A 20,214-nucleotide genomic window follows, 5' to 3' on the forward strand; every position below is an offset into this window, starting at 1 on the left:
TCCTTTCATTAGGCCCTGGATGAATTTTTATTCTGGGTAGTGGGTTAGCTGTTAGTGGTTAAGATGTTAAGATAGAGTGATTGACATATTTCAGCTTTAATCAAATAGGCCTTTCATATGGATCGTAGCTGGGCAAGAAGTTGATTATATGGTTGATCCAATCCTACCCCAACTATTTGGTGGTGGGTACTCAATTCCTGTTTTGCCATACTTCTCTATTAAGATTCATAATCTTTGGTAGTTTTGCATCCATGGATCTTTTCTCAGTATTCTCTTTTGGTAATCAATCTTTTCTCCTTGCTTCTTTCAAAATCCTTAACTCAAATCAGATATGTCCTATTGGTGCAGTAAATGTTCTTTTACGCACATGATCAAAACCATCTTAGTTTCTCACTAGTAATATACAGGGAAAATGAACTGGTATGGTCATATACAGAGAATCGAAAGGAAAGAAAAAGCCTTATATGGTACTTAATCTGAATTTTTGAGATGTAGCCATGAGCATGTTTCTTCCCTTAACTGTCTTGTGAAGTGGTATGGTTTTCAAAGATCCAAGTGTTTCTTCCCTTAACTGTCCAATGAATCACTTAAAGGTGGATACCCATCCAAAGAATTACAAGATGGAAATATAGCCAAATCAAGGTTTCAAGTATCGGAAACGCAAAGTGTATCAAAAAGGCAATTTTAAGAAACGTATTGGGATATGCTTTGGATACGCATAGATACGGAAAAAAAAAACTAAGATACGCTAAGAAACTCAAGTAAATCCTAAAAAATATAGTAATAACAAGAAAGTACAAGGTATATATGACAATAAATAAGTTATTTAAACATTAAAAACTTACTTTAATGGTTCACATGAAGTATGAAAGATCGGGACATAATCGGTAATTGTTGAAAAATGATGGAAAAACTAAAATGTGTGCGTATATACCTTGATTTTTAGAAAATCAAAATAATTTGTCTTAATATTTGTTAATATATAAATTTTAATAATCAATTTTAGCATTTATTAAAAAACATCTAGGGGTGATCATCTCGGCCCAACCCAACTTGGAAATTCCAGGTTTGGAGTTGGGTTTCATGTTCAGGCTTGGCCCATATTACATTTTATATTATATAAATATATAATGCATCAAAAAATTTATATGCATATTATACGTTATTATACATAAAAGACGTAGGCGTGACCTGACCTATAATCACCCTAAAAAACACCCACTAGAAAGAAAAAGTTTATTTAAGGATGAAAATGGATAACAGTTGAACACCAAAATGGATTGGAGTGTGGTGGTAAACTCATGGGCATTGTAAAAGTGTGACCAAGGTTCGAATCTTCTTATGGCCTACTTTAGCGTTTACACCTGTGATTCTGTGCATTAGGTGTTAGAATGGCGTGGGAATTTCAAAATTCAAATTCAAACTTGTCTTAAAGTTAAAGAGAGAGGGAATAATTAATGTAATTATAGTAATTAATAAGAGAGGGAAAGAAATTAATTAGAAGGATTAGCAATAAAAGGAAGATTAGTGAGAGGGTAATTAATGAGAGGGAGAGTAATTAATTTGCAGTATATTGACCGATACATTAGATTATCGATACAGACCCGAAACAGCCCGATGCGGTCTCGTATCGGCCCAATACAGGTGAAAAGGAAACTCCATACCAGCACAAAATTGATTAGAAGAAAACATAGAACTCCACAGCTTTCTTTTATTTTATGCCTTTTTTCTATTTATATACCATGGGCTAATCATGCTCCACAAATATTTAAAGCATCCAATTCTAGTATTATTTCAAATAATTAGAGATGCAAACAAACAAATAAAGCTTTAGAACACTTTTTTGGTAGACTACGTTGACTAGTTATGAATTGACTAATTGACCTAATTAATACCTAGTTGTAGGCAATTGGAAACCACATAATGAATATTGACTAGTTAGTGATGCAGTCAGTATAGTCCTTAAATGAGTAGCCAGTCGGCTAGTTGTTGACGAGTTGACACTTTACAAGATTGAAAATCCTTCTGGATCCCTTCCCACATTTTATGACAATTATTCTCTGCATGACATTGTTTTCTTGATTATCACTAGCCTAACAGGTTACGTGTTTACCATTGATGAGTGTTGTGATCCAAACCCCACATCTACAAGAGGGTGGCAAATTGTTAGTAGGATGTTCATGGGCCAAGCTGAGCTGGCTTAGCATCTATGATAAGGGCTATGGCCCGGGCCTGAAGCATAAGATCATGCTCAGGCTAGGTTTGCCCTTTCATCCGGTGTTATGCATCCTCATTCTTCTTAATACAAGACATCTTTCATCAAAAAGGAATGAAAGAAAAAAAGAAACAAGAACACCTACTTCCTCTTTTTCTTCTTCCTCTTCCTTCTTCCTCCTCCTATGCCTCCTTGTGCTTGAGAGGCTTACGCCTCTTGTGCTATGAATTACATCTCATGCCTCCAAGTAGTGGAATGCCTCATGTCACACCACTGTATTTTAAAACATCGGTCTATAATTTGTGTCTTCGTAATTGAATTTCTGGAAGAGTAAGTTTGATTTCATTTGGTGAATTTAGAGTCTTTATTTTTTATTAAGGGGTCCCTTTGGTTTCTTGGAATAGGTGTCTGGAATTGGAATTGGAATGACCCATTCTGATTCCATGTATTTTTTTGGTAGGAATGGGATTTCGATTCCCATTCTTGGGGGAATGGGGTTACCCCATATGGGGGAGTGGCTATTAGGGGGAAGTGGGATTCCCATTCTAGAGTCTTGTCAAGAAGTAAAGAACTCATGACAAAACCCCTAAACCCATATATTGATAAAATAATAATAACAAACAAAGAAATTAATTGTTAAATCTAATAATAATAATAATAATACAATATTAATAAACAATTCATGAAATAATAATTAAATAGTAAAATATTATGGAAGTAATAATATGGTAATAATAAAATAAGAACATATTAATAATTAACTTAATAATAAAATGTTAGTACTATAACAAAATATTAATAAATTAACAATAAAAAGCAAGGATATTATTTATTAAATAATAATAATAATCTTAATTAAGTACAATTAAAATATGAATATAATATAATTAAAATAAAAAATAAATCATAAAATACAAATAAACTAATAGGAAAATAATAATATATTAATAAAATATTCATAAATTAATGAGAAATACTAAGATACTAATTTTTAAATACTAATAAAATAATAATTATATATTCATGAAGTATTAATAATGTATTAATAAAATAATAAATAAACATACAAAATTGAAAACTTTGGGTTGATTCTGATTCCAACTCCAAATAAAGCAGACAACAGCCATTGGAATCTGATTCTGATTTCGATCCTATCTGTGAACCAAATGGACTCTTAAGTTTTTCCCCATCTATTTCTAAGAATCTTTTCTTGATCAGTTGTTCTAAGCCTTTGACCTTGTTTCTGATATCTCTGCATTATTCTTTTTCTGCATGTTTTGAAGATTCTTGAGTTGATCATTCTTTCTTGATTTCTTACCATTTTGAATTTCCTGAATTTTTGGTTGTTACTTGCTAATTTTGATAGTCTTAATATCTGTCAGACTAGTTGATTTGATCTAAATGAAATAAGGATTAATTTTCCCTCCCTAAACCATAACTTCTACAAAACTAAGAGATATCACTTCACATCTTTGAGTAGATGCAAGCTAGTAAACCTGCATCAATTTATGTTTTCTGACATTCAAATTCCTGAGGTATTTATTCGTTCTGAATTAATGATGGTTTAGAGTAGATGCAGGGAAATAAACCTGCATCCATTCTAGAGGTATTACTAGTTTTGAAGCATCTTGGTAAACACTTGGTCCTACTTTGCTTATTAGAATTCTTCCTACCAGGAATTTGTAGGGGTGGCAATTTCCAACCCAACCCGTTGAGCCTGCCCAATCCACCCATCTATTGACGGGTTGGGTTGTCTCCTTTTATGTTGGGTAGTGGGTTGGTTAACCAAAAACTTGAAAGAAGAAAAAGAACTGTTTACTGTATTAGGGAAGTTCAAAGACAAGAAAAGAGAGAGAGAGAGAGAGGGAGAGAGAGAGAAGAAGAAGAAGAAGAAGAGTGAAGAGAGGAGAAAAGAAAGAAGGGGTTTAATGGTTAATGATCTGCCGCCTCACACTCGTGGATAACCAACTATTTCTTCACTCCCCCTCAAGTTGGGAGTAGATATTTGTCATGCCCAACTTGTATAGATCTGTCTCCAATTTGCTTTTTGTGATTACTTTGGTGAAGAGATCAACTAACTGCATGTTTGAGGCAATGCAAGGAAGGCATACTTCTTGAGATACGACTCACTCTCGGATAAAATGTCTATCAACCTCGATATGCTTAGTCCTGTCATGCTGTATTGGGTTGTGGGCAATATTAATTACAGATTGATTATCACAATACAACATCAGAGGCTTGTCATAATCAACCTCCAACTCATTAAGCAAGGATTTCAGCCATAACACTTCTACAACACCATTGGCCATGGATCTATATTTTGCTTTTGCACTGGAACGAGTAACAACATTTTGTTTCTTGCTTCTCCAGGAAACAAGATTTTCCCTGACAAATGCACAATATTCAGAGGTGGACCTCCTATCATCAACACATCCAACCTAATCCGCATCTGTATACACTTCTATTTTCATATGACCATTATTCTTGAAGTGTATACCTCTCATTGAACATCTCTTTGAGTAGGCAAGGATCCTTTCTACTGCAAGGAGATGGGTGGTCCTAGGAGAATGCATGTATTGACTGACAACACTAATGGCATAAGAGATATCTGGTCGGGTTAGACAGAGATAAAGAAGTTTCCTAACCAGCCTTTGTACATAGCCCTGTCCTTAAGGAGTTCTCCACTTTCTCCACTTATCTTATGGTTAGGCTCAATGGGAGTATCAACAGATTTCACTCCTAATTTGTCAGTTTCTTCCAATAAGTCAATAGAAGATCAAGACTGTAATCAGTCTTGAATCCTAATAGGTTTTAGGTTTACAAAACAGAAGAAAACTGAGAGAAAGGAGAAGGAATAGAAGAGAAATAGGAGAACACAAGGGGTTGAAAGGAGGGACAGATTCTAACAGATCTGCCGCCGCCACTCTCTTATTATTTATAGGTTATGTTCAGTACATAATGGAAAGGACAGATCTGCCCTTAGTACTTACATGATAAATAAAGTAAATAAAAACTGAAATAAATAACAACTGAATTAACAAACTGACCCAAACTGACACTACTATGACTGAAACAAATAACTACACATGCTGTCCTACGAACACAGTGGGGACCACTGCTGTGGGGCCCACATCAGTGTTCTCTAGACCCCCTCAAGTTGGGAGTAGATATCTATCATTCCCAACTTGGATAGGTTTGTCTCTAACTTCTTCCTTGGTACAGCCTTGGTGAGGATATCTGCGAGCTGCATATTAGATGTGATGTACGAAAGACACACTTCTTGTGATGTGACCCTCTCTCGCACAAAATGTAGATCAACTTCGATATGTTTAGTTCTGTCATGCTGCACTGGGTTGTGGGCTATATTAATAGCTGCCTGATTATCACAATACATCATTAAGGGTTTTTCATAGTCAATACCCAACTCTTCAAGTAGTGACCTCAGCCATAAGATTTCATCCACTCCGTTAGCCATTGACCTGTATTCCGCTTCAGCACTGGAGCGGGAAACAACACTCTACTTCTTACTCCTTCAAGAGACAAGGTTACCTCCCACAAGGGCACAATATCCAGAGGTAGACCTTCTGTCATCAACACTCCCAGCCCAATTAGCATCTATATAGACCTCCACCCTCATGTGATTATTGTTCTTGAGTAGTATACCTCTACCCAGGCATCTCTTCAAGTATGCTAATATTCTCTCTGCCACAAGAAGATGAGAAGTTCTAGGGGAGTGCATGTACTGGCTAACAATACTAACTGCATAACTGATATGTGGTCGAGTGAGGCAGAGATATAGGAGCATTCTAATCAATCGTTGGAACATAACTTTGTCTTCAAGAGGCTCCCCGCCCTCTGCACTAATCTTGTGATTTTGTTCAATGGGTGTATCAGCAGGCTTAACACCCAACTTTCCAGTTTACGCCAACAGATCTAGAACATATTTTCTCTGGGAGATAAAACTTCCCTGCTTGGATCTAGCAACCTCAATACCCAAAAAGTACCGTAGTGCACCAAGATCTTTCACCTCAAACTCTTGATGAAGGAGCTGTTTGAGGGACTCAATCTCATGGCTGTCATTTCCTGTCACCACAATATCATCAACATATATTGCAAGTAGTGTCAGAGAGGACTCCACCCTCTTGATGAATAGTGTATGATCTGATTGGGCCTGTACATAACCAAACTTCCCAAGGGCTAATCTGAACTTATCAAACCAGGCTCTAGGTGATTGTTTCAAACCATACAATGCCTTGTTCAGTTGGCAAACCTTCTTACCTGTCTCTGTATCATAGAATCCAGGAGGCAACTGCATGTAGACCTTTTCTTGTAAGTCTCCATTCAGAAAGGCATTTTTAACATCCATCTGGAACAAGGGCCAAGAATGATTTGCTGGAAGGGATAACAGAACTCGGATGGTGGTCATCTTGGCTACTGGGGCAAAGGTCTCCAAGTAGTCTATACCATAAGTCTGAGTGAACCCCTTTGCGACCAGCCGGGCTTTGTACCTTTCAATAGAGCCATCAACATTATGCTTCATAGTGAACACCCATCTACATCCCATCGGTTTCTTTCCTTTTGGTGGGTCAACTAGTGCCCAAGTATTATTCTTCAACAGGGTATTCATTTCGACTTGCATTGCATCTTTCCATTCTGGAACTGATAAGGCTTCTTGCACTGTTCTTGGAATAGGGACATTGGCAATGGAAGTGAGATAGGATCGGTAAGATGGAGATAGACGATCATAGGATAAGAACTGTGAGATGCTGTGAGCTGTAGAAGTGGTGCAATGTCGTTTCCCTTTGCGAATGGCAATAGGGAGATCAAGATCATCCATAAGAGGGGAAGTAGCAACAGTGGGAGGTGCCTCAGTAGGCTCTGGATCTGGAGCCGTAGAAGGAACTGGAGCTGGCCGGGACTGCCGATGACTAGGATCAACCTGCCTGCATTGCGTGTGATAGACTCTCAACTCCTGCTCCCTCTGACCACCCTCACCACTACAGCCTTCATTATCCAGTGGAATAGGTAAAGGAACAGCCCCACTTCCACCAGCCCCACTTCCACTCTCACTGCTTTCCCCCTGAGGAAAGAAACTCAAAACAACCCCACTCTCACTGCTCTCCCCCTGAGGAGAAACCCTAGGATAATAGGGTGTCTCCTCAAAGAAGGTGACTTCCATGGAGACAAACCTTTTCCCTGAAACCGGATCATAGCAGCAATAACCCTTTTGAGTTTGTGCATAACTGAAGAAAATGCATTTGGAGGCCTTAGGTTCAAACTTGGAATGATGAGGCCCGAGAAGCTGAACGAAACAGGTACAACCAAAGTTTAAGGGGAACAATGAACAACTCCTCGTTTAGGTATAGAAGGGAAAAAGGGGTTTTCATATCAAGAACCTGGGAAGGAACTCGATTAATGAGATAAACTGCCGTGAGTATAGCATCACCCTAGAAACGAATAGGTACATTGGAGGTAAACATAATGCTTCTAGCCACCTCTAAGATATGCCTATTCTTCCTTTCGGCAATGCCGTTCTGCTGTGGTGTATAAGGGCAAGTGCTCTGGTGAATAACTCCATGGCTAAGAAGGTAGGAGGTCAATGGCTGAGCAAAGTATTCCTTTGCATTATCAGATCTAAGGACTTTGATTTTGGCCCCAAACTGAGTGAGAATCATCTGATGGAAGTTTTAGGTCAGAGCAGGAACCTCATCCTGAGAACGCATAAGATAGACCCAAGAAAAGCGGGTATGGTCATCAACAAACAGTAGAAAATATCTGTACCCACCCATAGAAGAGATATGATATGGCCCCCAAACATCAGTATGCACAATATCAAAAGAGGAATTACTCCTTTTATTACTTAAAGAATAAGATGTTCTACAATGTTTGGCAAACTCACAACTCTCACACCTCAACTTTGATAACTCAACAGACTCAAATAGAGCAGGAAACAAACTCTTCAAAGACTTAAAAGACAAATGACCTAATCGGTTATGCCAAAGCATAACCGGACTCATAGACTGGGAAACAAAAGACTTCTTATCCACTGACTCCTCCCGACGAGAACTCTCTCCAAGCAGATAGATCTCGTTCGTCTCATGGCCAGTCCCGATCACCTTCCTCGTCTCCAAGTCCTGAAAAACACATCGGTTAGGGAAAAATGTTACTGAACAGTTCATGTGTTTGGTAATACTACTAACTGAAAGCAGGTTAGTATCAAGCTTAGGAACATGCAAGACAAAAGATAAAGAGATAGTATCCGATAGCTTGATGTCCCCCTTGCCCGAAATGGGAACAAGAGAGCCATCAACAATGGATACTCTATCTCGGCCAGAGGACAAGTGATAAGAAGTGAACAATGATGGCAAGCAAGTCATATGGTCGGATGCACCTGAATCTATTACCCAGTAGTGGTCAGTATTACCTGGAGCTGAAGCATGGTAAGCTAAGGCTCGAGTACCTAAATGTGCAAATGCAGATGTGGCAGGAGCTGATGGTGACTGAGATGGTTGAGCTGAACTCCCAACTTCCTTTTCCAACTGTATGAGGGCAGCCTGAACAACGGCTAAAGTCTCTAGGGATGTGCTTGATTAGGATGCTGAATCAGTGTTCACGGCCACATGAGCATTACCCTTCTTAATTTAGTTGGGACCAAGTGAGGATGTAGCTTCCAACAAGTATCTTTTGTGTGCTTGGGTTTCTTGAAATATTCACATACCAGATCCCATTTATCTTCCTTCTTCCGGTCCCTTTCTGGATCACCCCCTGGCTTAGGTTTAATAGCTGTCAGGGCTGGGAAAGGGAGCTGAGGCTGCATCATGACTTTCCTCCTAGTCTCTTCACTATGCACCAGGGAGTATGCTTGAGAAAGGGTCACATTATCTCTTGCCAATATCTGTTGTCGCACAATGTCATATTCTGAATTCAAACCATCCAGAGACTCAAATACCCTATTCGTCTTGACTTGCTTTCTGTGAGTCTGTGCATCTTTGGGACTCTCCCACTCAAGGGTCTTTAGATGGTCAATCTCATGCCACAAGGATTTCAAGGTAGAAAAGTAGACAGAAACTAGCTTCTCTCCTTGTTTAAGGCTGTTCACCTCACACTTCAGTTCATAGGCTCTGGCAACATTATGGGGTTGGGAATATGTTTCTTTCATAACATCCCATATCTCTTTGGTTGTCTTTGCCCACAAGAAATTTCGGCTGATATGTGGCTGCATAGAATTACACAGCCATGCCATAACCAAATAGTAGTCTTGAACCCACTTGGTGTATGTTGGGTCCTCCTTGGAAGGTTCTTTCACATCTCCCAAGAGATAACCCAGTTTTCCCCTTCTTCCAATAGCCATCATGGCTGATTGAGCCCACTCCAAGTAATTTGACCCATCAAATCTCATAGTTGTAATCTGAAACCCGGTTTCAGATACACTACCATAACTGCTGTTTCCAAAACTACTTTCTCCCTAACCCTTAAACTCCATCTTTGATCAAGAATCAGTGGCTACAAACTGTTAGAGCCACTATACCAGAAAACAGAGTAAAATCAAGCAGGTCTGAAATCTGATCTGAAACCAACCCAAATTTATGGATTTCAGTTTACTGCCTTCCAGGGTTACCTGAACCCTAACCTTCGCTGCTTCTTCCTGATTACCAACTCTCTGCAAGCCGCGGCAAGTCCTCAACTACTGCGAACCTCTCCTGGTAATCTCCAAGATTCAGTTGCCGAATACTTCTTCATAAGTTTCCAGCCCTAGCTAGTCCTCATGTGATCGGCTGGATTAGACACACATGAGAAGCCCTAGATAGGCTCTAATACCAAGTAGAAGATCAAGACTGTAATCAGTCTTGAATCCTAATAGGTTTTAGGTTTACAAAACAGAAGAAAACTGAGAGAAAGGAGAAGGAATAGAAGAGAAACAGGAGAACACAAGGGGTTGAAAGGAGGGACAGATTCTAATAGATTTGCCGCCACCACTCTTTTATTATTTATAGGTTATGTTCAGTACATAATGGAAAGGACAGACCTGCCCTTAGTATTTACATGATAAATAAAGTAAATAAAAACTGAAATAAATAACAACTAACTTAACAAACTGACCCAAACTGACACTACTATAACTGAAACAAATAACTACACATGCTGTCCTACGAACACAGTGGGGACCATTGCTGTGGGGCCCACATCAGTGTTCTCTACAAAGTCTAGAATATACTTCCTTCGGGAGATGAAAATGCCATTCTTAGATCGAGCTACCTCAATTCCTAGGAAACAGTGTAACTTTCCTAGGTCTTTCACTTCAAATTCCTTGTGAAGGTGCTGCTTAAGGGTTTTAATTTCACTAGTGTTACTTCTTGTTCTCACAATGTCATCTACATAGATTGCGAGTAGAGTTAGGGAATGACCTGTCTTCTTAAAGAAGATAGTGTGATCTGATTGAGCCTGTATGTATCCGAATTTGTCCAAAGCCAGTCTAAACCAATCAAACTAAGCTCTCAGAGATTGTTTCAGCCCGTACAAGGCCTTCTTCAAAAGACAAACTTTCTTTCCTGCTTTTGTACTATAAAAATCAGGGGGTAACTCCATGTATACTTCCTCTTGCAAGTCTCCGTTGAGGAAGGAATTCTTAACAACCAACTGAAATAGTGGCCATGAGAAATTTGCAGCAATGGATGGAAGAACTCTGATAGTGTTCATTTTTGCAGCACGTGCAAAGGTTTTTGTATAATCTATGCCATAAGTTTGTGTGAATCCCTTTGCAAGCAATATGGCCTTATACCTCTCTACAGTACCATCAACATTATATTTCACAATAAACACCCATCTGCATCCAACAGATTTCTTCCCTTCAAGCTGGTTAACTAGTTCCCATGTGTTGTTCTTGACAAGAGCATCCATCTCTACTTGCATTGCTTCCTTCCATTCAGGTATCAAAAGAACTTCTTGCACTTTTCTAGGTATAGGAATAGTAGAAATAGATGCCAAGTAAGATCTGTAAGATTTTGAGAGACAATTAAAGGAAAGGAACTTGGAGATGCAATGGATAGTGGACGAGGTGCAACGGCGCTTCCCTTTACGAATAGCAATTGGAAGATTAAGGTAATTTGTCAGTGAAGGTCGAACATCTGTAATAGTGGGAGCAGTAGTAGTGTTCGGATCTGGAGCTGTAGACGATGTTGGAACTGGCCTGGATTGCTGTTGAGTACGAGAATCAACCTGCCTCCACCACTTTCTGTCATGCACTCTCAACTCCTTGCATTTTTGACAACCTTCTTTGCAACTCCCCCGGTCAGTAACCAGGACAGGTAAAGGAACTCTTGGAGCTGAAACTGAAATCCCTTCCTCACTATTCTCCCCCTAAGGAGAAGCCTTATGATAGTAGGGCATATAATTAAAGAAGGTGACATCCATGGGCACAAAGCGCTTCCCTAAAAATGGCTCATAACAGCAATATCCCTTTTGATTTTGTACATACCCAAGGAAAATACACTAAGTGGCTTTAGGATCAAACTTGGAGCGATGAGGTCCAATGGTTTTAACAAAACAAGTACACCCAAAAGTTTTGAGGGGAATAGTGAATAGGTCCTTATCTGGATATAGAAGACTGAACGGGGTTTGCATGTTTAGGACCCATGAAGGAACCCTATTAATGAGGTATATGGCTGAACAGATTGCATCTCCCTAGAAGCGTATGGGAACATTGGAGTTGAGCATGATGTTTCTGGCTACCTCTAAAATATGCCAGTTTTTTCTCTCAGGAACCCCGTTTTGCTGAGGTGTGTGAGGACAGGTGCATTGGTGAATGATCCCATGATCGAGGAGATAGGATGCCAAGGGTTTTGCAAGTATTCATTGGCATTATCAGATCTAAGAATCTTGGTCTTGGTTTCAAATTGAGTTAGGATCATCTGATGGAAAGCTTGGGTCAGAGAGGGGACCTCATCTCGAGAGTGCATAAGATAGACCCATAAAAAATGGGTATAGTCATTAACAAATAATAAGAAATATCTGTACCCCCCCATGGTGGGAGTATGGTAGGGCCCCCAAACATCGGTATGCACAATTTCAAAAGGAAGGTTGCTTCTTTTATTATTTAAAGGATAAGATAAACTACTATGTTTTGCAAGTTTACAACTTTCACATTTTAACCCACACTTCCACTAACTCAAACAAGTTTGGAAAAAGACTCTTTAAAGACCCAAAAGATAAATGACCTAAGCGGTTGTGCCAAAGCATAATCTTACTACAAGACTGAGAAGCAAACAATTTCCCTTTTCACTATGCTCCCCCTATGAATGTTCTAGCAGGTAGACTCCATTCATCTCATGGCCAATCCCAATCACTTTCTTCGTTTTCAAATCCTGAAAAATACACCGATTAGGGAAAAAGGTTACCGAACAGTTTTGAGTTTTAGTAATACTACTAACTGAAAGTAAGTTAGCACTAAGCTTGGGAACATGCAAAACCAAGGATAGGGTGATGGTATCTGATAATCTGATGTCTCCCTTTGCCAGAAATTTGTACAAGAGAGCCATCAGCAATAGAAACTTTGTCTCTCCCAGAGGATAAACATTAGGTGCTAAATAGAGCAGATATGTTGGTCATATAATCTAAAGCACTTGAATATATTACCCAGGTAGGTCTAGTATTACCTGGGATAGAAGCATGGCAAGAAGTATCTCTTGTACTTGTATGAGCAAGGGCTGAAGTAGGTTGTTGAGTTGATGTAGGCTGAGCTGAATTACTAAATTCATTTTCTAGTTGAGTCAGAGCAGCTTGGACTGTAGCTAGGGTATCTAGAGGAGTGCCTCTTGTGCCTGATGAAGTTGTACTTTCAGTGTTGACAGCCATATTAGCATTCCCTTTCTTATTTCTGAGCTTTGTTGGAACTAAATGAGGGTGCAACTTCCAATAGGTGTCCTTAGTATGTTTAGGTTTCTTGTAGTGTTTACATTTCTAAGTCCTTCTTAGCTTCCTTCTTCTCTTTATCTCCCCCAGATTTAGGTTTAACTGCTGTCAAGGCTGATTCAGAGGGCTGTTGCTGCAACATAACCTTTCTCCTAGTTTCTTCACTATGCACTAGGGAATAGGCTTGTGATAAAGTCACATTATCTCTTGTCAACAGCTGCTATCTCACAATGTCATATTCAGAATTCAGACCAACTAGGAACTCAAAAACTCTGTTAGTTTCAACCTACTTTCTATATGTGTGTGCATCTTTCTAACTCTCCCACTAAATTGTTTCAAGATTGTCAATTTCATGCCACAGGGATTTTAAGGTTGAAAAGTAAATAGAGACCTGCTTCTCTCCTTGCCTCGGATTTTTAACCTCACATTTTAGCTCATAAGCCCTAGCAACATTAAGGGGCCGAGAGTAGGTTTCCTTTACAGCATCCCATATTTCCTTAGCTGTTTTGGCCCACAAGTAGTTTCGGCTGATGTGTGGCTGCATAGAGTTGTACAGCCATGTCATCACCAAAAATTTCTCTTGGACCCACCTAGCATAAGTAGGGTCCTCCTTGGAGGGTTCCTTCACATCCCCTAGCAAGAAGTTCAAATTTCCTCTACCCCCAATAGTCATCATGGCTGATTGGGCCCATTCCAAGTAGTTTGATCCATCAAACTTAATAGTTGTAATCTTAAAGGTGTTTTCAGTCATGTTACCTGAGCCACTAGTCCCAAAAGCACCTTCCCCTTGGTTCTTGTACTCCATTCTAGGTTAAGAAGAGGCTTTAAACTACTGTGACAAGAAAAACTGTATTTCAAATTTAATAATAGCCGACCTAGGACAATGATTTTGCAATTAGATAACAACCAACTACTAGTTCTTATGATTGATATCAATCCTGAGATTTTCTATCCGTACCTCTCTGAATGAATGGCAAAGTGCTTTTGAGTATCAATCTCAAGAAAATGTACTTACTTTATGAAGAAAAATGCCCAGAAAACTGATTGCTACCTTCAATCTTCAAACTTGATCAATCGATTACTGTCAGCACCTTGAATCTAAGAAAAAGCTGATCGACACCTCCAATCTTGATCAAGAATCGATCTTGATCACTCAATTCCTGCCTGATTCTGCTTGATTACAAGAAGCTCTCTCCAATTTTAGGACAGCTGCTAAAGCTTTCTTGCAACCTCCAAGAATCAGCCGAAGTAAGGATCTTTCTGAACTTTCAGCCCTAAACAATTCTCATGTGGTTGGCTGAATTAAATCCACATGAGAAACCCTAGATCTAAGGCTCTGATACCAACTTGAAAGAAGAAGAAGAATAGTTTGCTGTATTAGAGAAGTAATACAGGTTCGAAGAGAAGAAAAGAGAGAGAGAGAGAGAGAGAGAGAGAGAAGAAGAAGAAGAGTGAAGAGAGAAGAAAAGAAAGAAAGGGTTCAGTGGTTAATGATTTGCCGCCCCATACACTACTTTATTTGTAGCTTTAGGTTCCTTACAAGAATAGGAAATAAACAAAAATTAGAAACAATAAGGCCAGCCAGCCCAACTTAAAGAAATTAGAAACTTCTAATAAAAGAAATTAGAAACTACTAATAAAAGAAATTAGAAACAACTAGGTGTGGGTATGAAACCACATGCTAGAGCCTGAGTGTGGGTATGGAACCCCACACTCGTGGTTAACCAACTATTTCTTCACAAATAAAATGAGAATTAATGGATTGGGTGGGTGGGTCACGAGTATCCATTAAGAGGTTAGTAATTTTTGTTTTTCTGATTTTCTTCTTTCCTAATCCATGGATGAAGATCTCGCGAGTGATTTTCCAACCCTACATTCCTCTCTCTCTCTCTCTACCTCTCTCTCCCCAAATCCAAACCCTAACCGATACTAACTCAGCAGTGGCAATCCCTCCATAGGTGAACCAAAGCTGCTACAACGATGACATAGAGCTCATTCATTTATTTCTGTTATGCTCTGTTTCACATTTTATAGCTTCGTTTAGTTGCAACAATATGGACGAGGGAGTGCAGACTTTGCCGCAGTTTATCAAAAGAAAAAGGGGGTCCCCAAATAGAGTGTGATGTGCTTCAAACATATGGAAGCTGCTACTTTTTAACCTGCAAATTAATGTTTGGATTAATTTTACAAGGTAGTCATGAATTTGGAGTTATTTCTTCAAGTTCACCGGAAAATTCAAAGGTGTCACAGCATTAGTTAGCACTAGTAAAAGAAGATAGTCATTTTCAATTGTGCTAATAAAATTCAGACGACCAGAGCCCATCGTTTCTCTATGCATATCTCACAGTCCCTTTCTAAATCTAACAGAAGTTCTATCTTTCTATAATTTTGTGTTATATTTTAATAATGTTTATACTTTCTTATAATTTTGTTAATTTTTTGTAATTTTTATATTTTCTGAAATTTGTATACATATTTTTGTAATTTCCTTTTTTCTTTGTTTTTCTGTAATTTTTGTTATATTTTGTTTTGCAACTTCTGTTATCTGTTGTGTTGACGTGTTTTGCAGTAAATTTTGTTATTTTCCACATTTTTGTGTTTTCTCTATGTTAAGATGTGCCGAATAGGGGTAGTTTAGTATTCTTTTGTTTATTAAGTAACTTGCTTATGTGGCAGTGTTATTAGAGTTACTCTGCCCCACACTTAAGTAAGGGCATTTCTGTCTTTGTAAACATTTTTAGAATCTAATATAGATTAAGGGGGTCGACTGGATGGGTTAACCATCAGATTTTCGACAGACCCTTCTTCTTCTTCTCTTCTTCTTCTTCTTCTTCTTCTTCTTCTTCTTCTTCTTCTTCTTCTTCTTCTTCCTGTTCGGACTACTGTAGCAGCAGTCGAAACATGGTATCAGAGCAATGCTCCTGATCTAAGTCAGTTGGTAAAGCACCTCAGCATTGTTCGTGACTCTTCACCTTCGTTTCTGGTCAGTCGATGGAGAGAACTGGTTCACCCTAGGTCAGAAACATTACAGCTTGTCTCTCTGCTGCGCATAACCTTCTTCAACAAGGAAAGTGACTTCAGCAGTGAATGGTTGATTGATATTCTCAAAGGAAGGTCGGTTCTCTCTTCTTCTAGTGTTACTTATATTTTTGGGTAGAAACCCTACAAGAAGCTGTTGTATTGAGTAGAACCTAGAGAATTAGATTCATTGTTGCCCTAGGAAGGGTTGTGTGTGCAGTAGCCGAATGGTGTAGGGCTGTTGTAAGTTGTTGAATGGTGTTAGGGCTGCTGTAAGTGGCCGAGTGGTGTAAGGTAGAATGCAGTGACCTTGCCGAACTCCTTGTGGTTGTGTAATGCCCTATTAAGTGTGTTAAACAAGTCTGAACTGGGTGCAGCAGATTTGGCTGTGTTGTGGTGCTTGAGTGGTTGTAAGAGGGCCTCTACTTGTGATTAGTGAATGGTAAACTGATGCTTATGTGGGACGTAAGTGTGTGAAGTCAGCAGTAGTGTGAATAAGAACAAGTGTGTGAAGTCAGCAGTGGTGTTTAGAGGCTGCAATAGGTGCTGAAATATCAAACTGTGAACAACATCAATCAGCTTGTAGCTGAGAAGTAAAGTTAGAGACAACTGTGAAAGAGTACAATGGCAGCAAATAGGAGATGGCTACAATGATCAGAAACCTAGTGTAGTAATTTCCTCCGACTACCTAGGGGTACAAATGACCTCAATTAAGCTAAATGGGGAGAACTATGTTCCATGGGCTAAATCAGTGGAAGTTTTTCTCAAGGCAAAGAAGAAAGTAAAGAATGTTAGAGATGAGAAACCTCCGGTTGACTCTCCAGGGTTTGATGATTGGGAACAAGAAGATGCTCAAATCATAACTTGGCTGTGGAATAGTATGGAACCCAAAATCAGTGCCAACTTCATGTTCCTTGATACGGTTAAGGATATATGGGAGCATGCTAAGAAGCTATATTCTGGACAAGATAACACAACAAGAGTATATCAGCTGTATCAGGAGTACTTTGATTTACAACAAGAAACCAAAACACTAGAAGAATACTATGCCTGCATGAAGAATATAAGGAATGAACTCAATGTCTATCATCCCCTTACTCCAGATATTCAAGTTCAGCAACAGCAAAGGGAGCAGCTAAATGTTACAAGATTTTTAGTGGGGCTGAAGTCGGAATATGAACCAGTTAGAGCTCAAATATTGGGGGGCTCTACTCTTCCTACACTTGAGGAAGTATTCTCAAGACTTCTTAGAATCTCTTTGGGCCAGACAAAGAACCCCACACAATATGATAGATCAGCACTTGTGATAGCTAGAGGTGGTGGACATAGTACAAGAGGGGGAGGTCATTCCAGAGGGGGCCGTGGCAATTCCATGATTGGTCGAGGTGGCCGTGACTCAGGGGGTGGCCGTGGCAGAGGAAAAAATAACTCTACAAGGCAGTATAGGTATTGCTTAAAATTCATTTACTCTTTGTCCCTTTATCTTTTTCTTTTTCCTTTTTCTTTTTATTTTATCCTCTCTCCTCTCCTTATTAATCTAAGTGGTCTTTAGAACCAATGTGGTTTACTAAGAGGTGTTTTTCATTTCATTGGAATTCCGTTTTTACATAAATGCTTTTTTTTTCTATTTTCTATCATTGTTGTTGTTGCTACATAGGCATTTTTTAATGCCATGTCAGTATATAGTTGCTAGCAATAGTAAAAATGAGAAAACACCAAAAGGGGTGTTTTCTCATACCACACATTTCCTGATTTCCAATGCATGGTATGAGAAAATGCTTTAAAAAAATGCATAAACAAACATCAGGCATTATTTGAGAAAGAAATAGATTTCAGATGTGGCACTGTTTTCAAAGAAATGATATAAATAAATAATTATTTAAAAATTAGTTAATTCACACTCTCTATTCAGATGGATCCCAGGATTAAACCTTTTACAAACTTTTTTCATAAAATAGTAGTATATAACATAAATATATTTTACAAAGTCAGATTTCAAACAGAGGTAAAATAATAGTATATAACACATATATATATATATATATATATATATATATATATATATATATATATATATATATATTGAGCGTGAACTACCACTCTAGGAGCTACATTTTAATGGTCTCCATATCAAGTATGATTAGTTTTAATTTGGATTTCAACTCTGGTTCGACCAACCATCAAACCTGGTTTGACCATGTCAAATCTAATATCTAACCCTTCAAACAGTGGTATAAAAGCACTAGGTTCAGTTCTTGGGCTAAACCAAATCAAATTTGAAAGAAATATCAAATGGGCATGAGCTTATCTAGTTGATTTGACTTCGTGAGCATATTGTCTGAGAATTCAATTCTCAAATTGGTGACAATGATTTGAAAATTTAATCTTTATATTTTCTGGTATTATCTAGAACTGTTATGTGGTGAATTCTTGAATTCTTGGGCTGAAAATGTGATGGAGATTGAATTTTTTATTGGTGGCAAGTTTAATGCACACCATGCGATATTGATCTATTGGTCTATAATTGGTTTTTTTTTTATTTTTAGAAAAGATGTATTAGGGTTTTTCATGATGTAAGCATTAGAAAAATTAGGGTTTTTTCCTTTTGTTTACATTGGAGAGCTTGCTAGAGATCACGGAGAATGATGGAGAAAGAGATTGATGTGGAGAGAGCAAATTGATGGTTTCTTGCATTTTGTCCAAATTAAATTTGGACTATCACACTATTAGCCCTAGTTGTTTTATTATCATATATTATTGATTATTTGCTAATATGATTGTAAATCATACTTGAGAATTTTATATCATAATTTTTGTGAATTGATGCATGTTTTAGGCACTAAACCCTAGGCCGATTTGACCTAGTTTTGGTCCACCTTACATAGGCAAAACCTAGGGTTTGTTGGAGACCGTTAGCAATCACTTAGATCACTGATTAACTGGTCAATTTTAGACCTAGGCAAGTGGTTTGATGGGACATTGCATGAACTAATTTGGCCCACACTTGTGAAACCTAGTTGGGTTTAGATTAAAGCAAGATAAGTGCATATCAACACGAATTGCTATATGGGTCGAACTGCTTCTTGCAATTGGGCTCTTATACTAAGAAAAAATTTATTGGATGAATGGGTCTAATAATGGGTTAATAATGTGTTAATATAAATGCATATGGGTTTTGCAAGATTTAAGTTGATTCTTGATCAATTATGTATAATGTGCTATGAAGATGTGATTTGAACATGGCCAATTAGTGCTTGTCCCTTGCAAAGACTTTACATGGATCTCTATGCCCATCATGGTTGAATGCACATCATTGCCATGGCTTCCCTCTTAATTGACCATTCTCTTGTTTCTTCTCCAAAGAGGGAACCTTAACCCATTTAGGGCCCACTTAAACCTGACTTTGTGAAAGTTACTGGAAGCCACTATGGTAAGACCTAAAACCAACATAGGGACTGATATAATTATTCCCTCATCAATGATATAAGTGTTAGATGATAGGGAATATCATAAGATTACATCTCTAAAGGCCTTCCATCATTAGCATGAAAATAGGCTGAATTGGTGGGCAAAGATGCACCATAAAATTGATCTATCTATTCCATAGATGCAATTAGTTGAATTGCTTCATTGGATGAAATGAGTGCCATAGACTTGTGGAAGGGGCCTATCCTAAAATTGAAAACTCTTTCATAGTACCTTGGGGCTTCCAATATGATAGGTCAACACTTACCGATTAGAAAGGTTTAAATTAAAATAGCTATGAACCTTTCCTAACAAAGGCCAAAAGGGAAGCTCATGAGACATGGGTGGATTCATGATCCTTCATAGAAAGTGATGGGTTTATGTAGCTGAAACAATTGACCTATGCACTTATGTGATTTCTCACATTTCTAGAGATATGAATATTGTCTCCATCCCTGATATAGAGGAAAATCTTAGAGATGAACAATAATTTCTCCATTCTACAGTACATAATGTCTTAGAGACATGAATAATGTTTTCATTCTACGATACATAACATGAAACTATAATTAGGTCATGGACTAATTACTTATTCCATTTGTCAGAAA

General features: G+C 38.3%; 1 protein-coding gene across 7 annotated transcripts in view; it reads left to right on the forward strand.

Annotated features, from left to right (window-relative positions):
• Nucleotides 1-20,214, forward strand: part of LOC148871786 (signal peptide peptidase 1-like) — a 112,142-nt gene that overhangs the window by 56,022 nt on the left and 35,906 nt on the right. Inside the window, exon 11 of one of the 7 annotated variants that reach the window (XM_088971171.1) lies at nt 109-18,930. The exons of the other annotated variants lie outside the window; for them this stretch is intronic. Coding sequence (XP_088827297.1) covers nt 109-144 — 36 coding nt within the window. The 3' untranslated portion in view covers nt 145-18,930. Of the gene's footprint in view, nt 1-108; nt 18,931-20,214 lie in introns of those variants that run through there. 7 annotated transcript variants of the gene reach the window in all.

The sequence above is a fragment of the Nelumbo lutea genome, chromosome 2 (assembly GCF_056320005.1).
Source record: "Nelumbo lutea isolate HS-2025 chromosome 2, American lotus-T2T, whole genome shotgun sequence".
NCBI lineage: Eukaryota > Viridiplantae > Streptophyta > Magnoliopsida > Proteales > Nelumbonaceae > Nelumbo > Nelumbo lutea.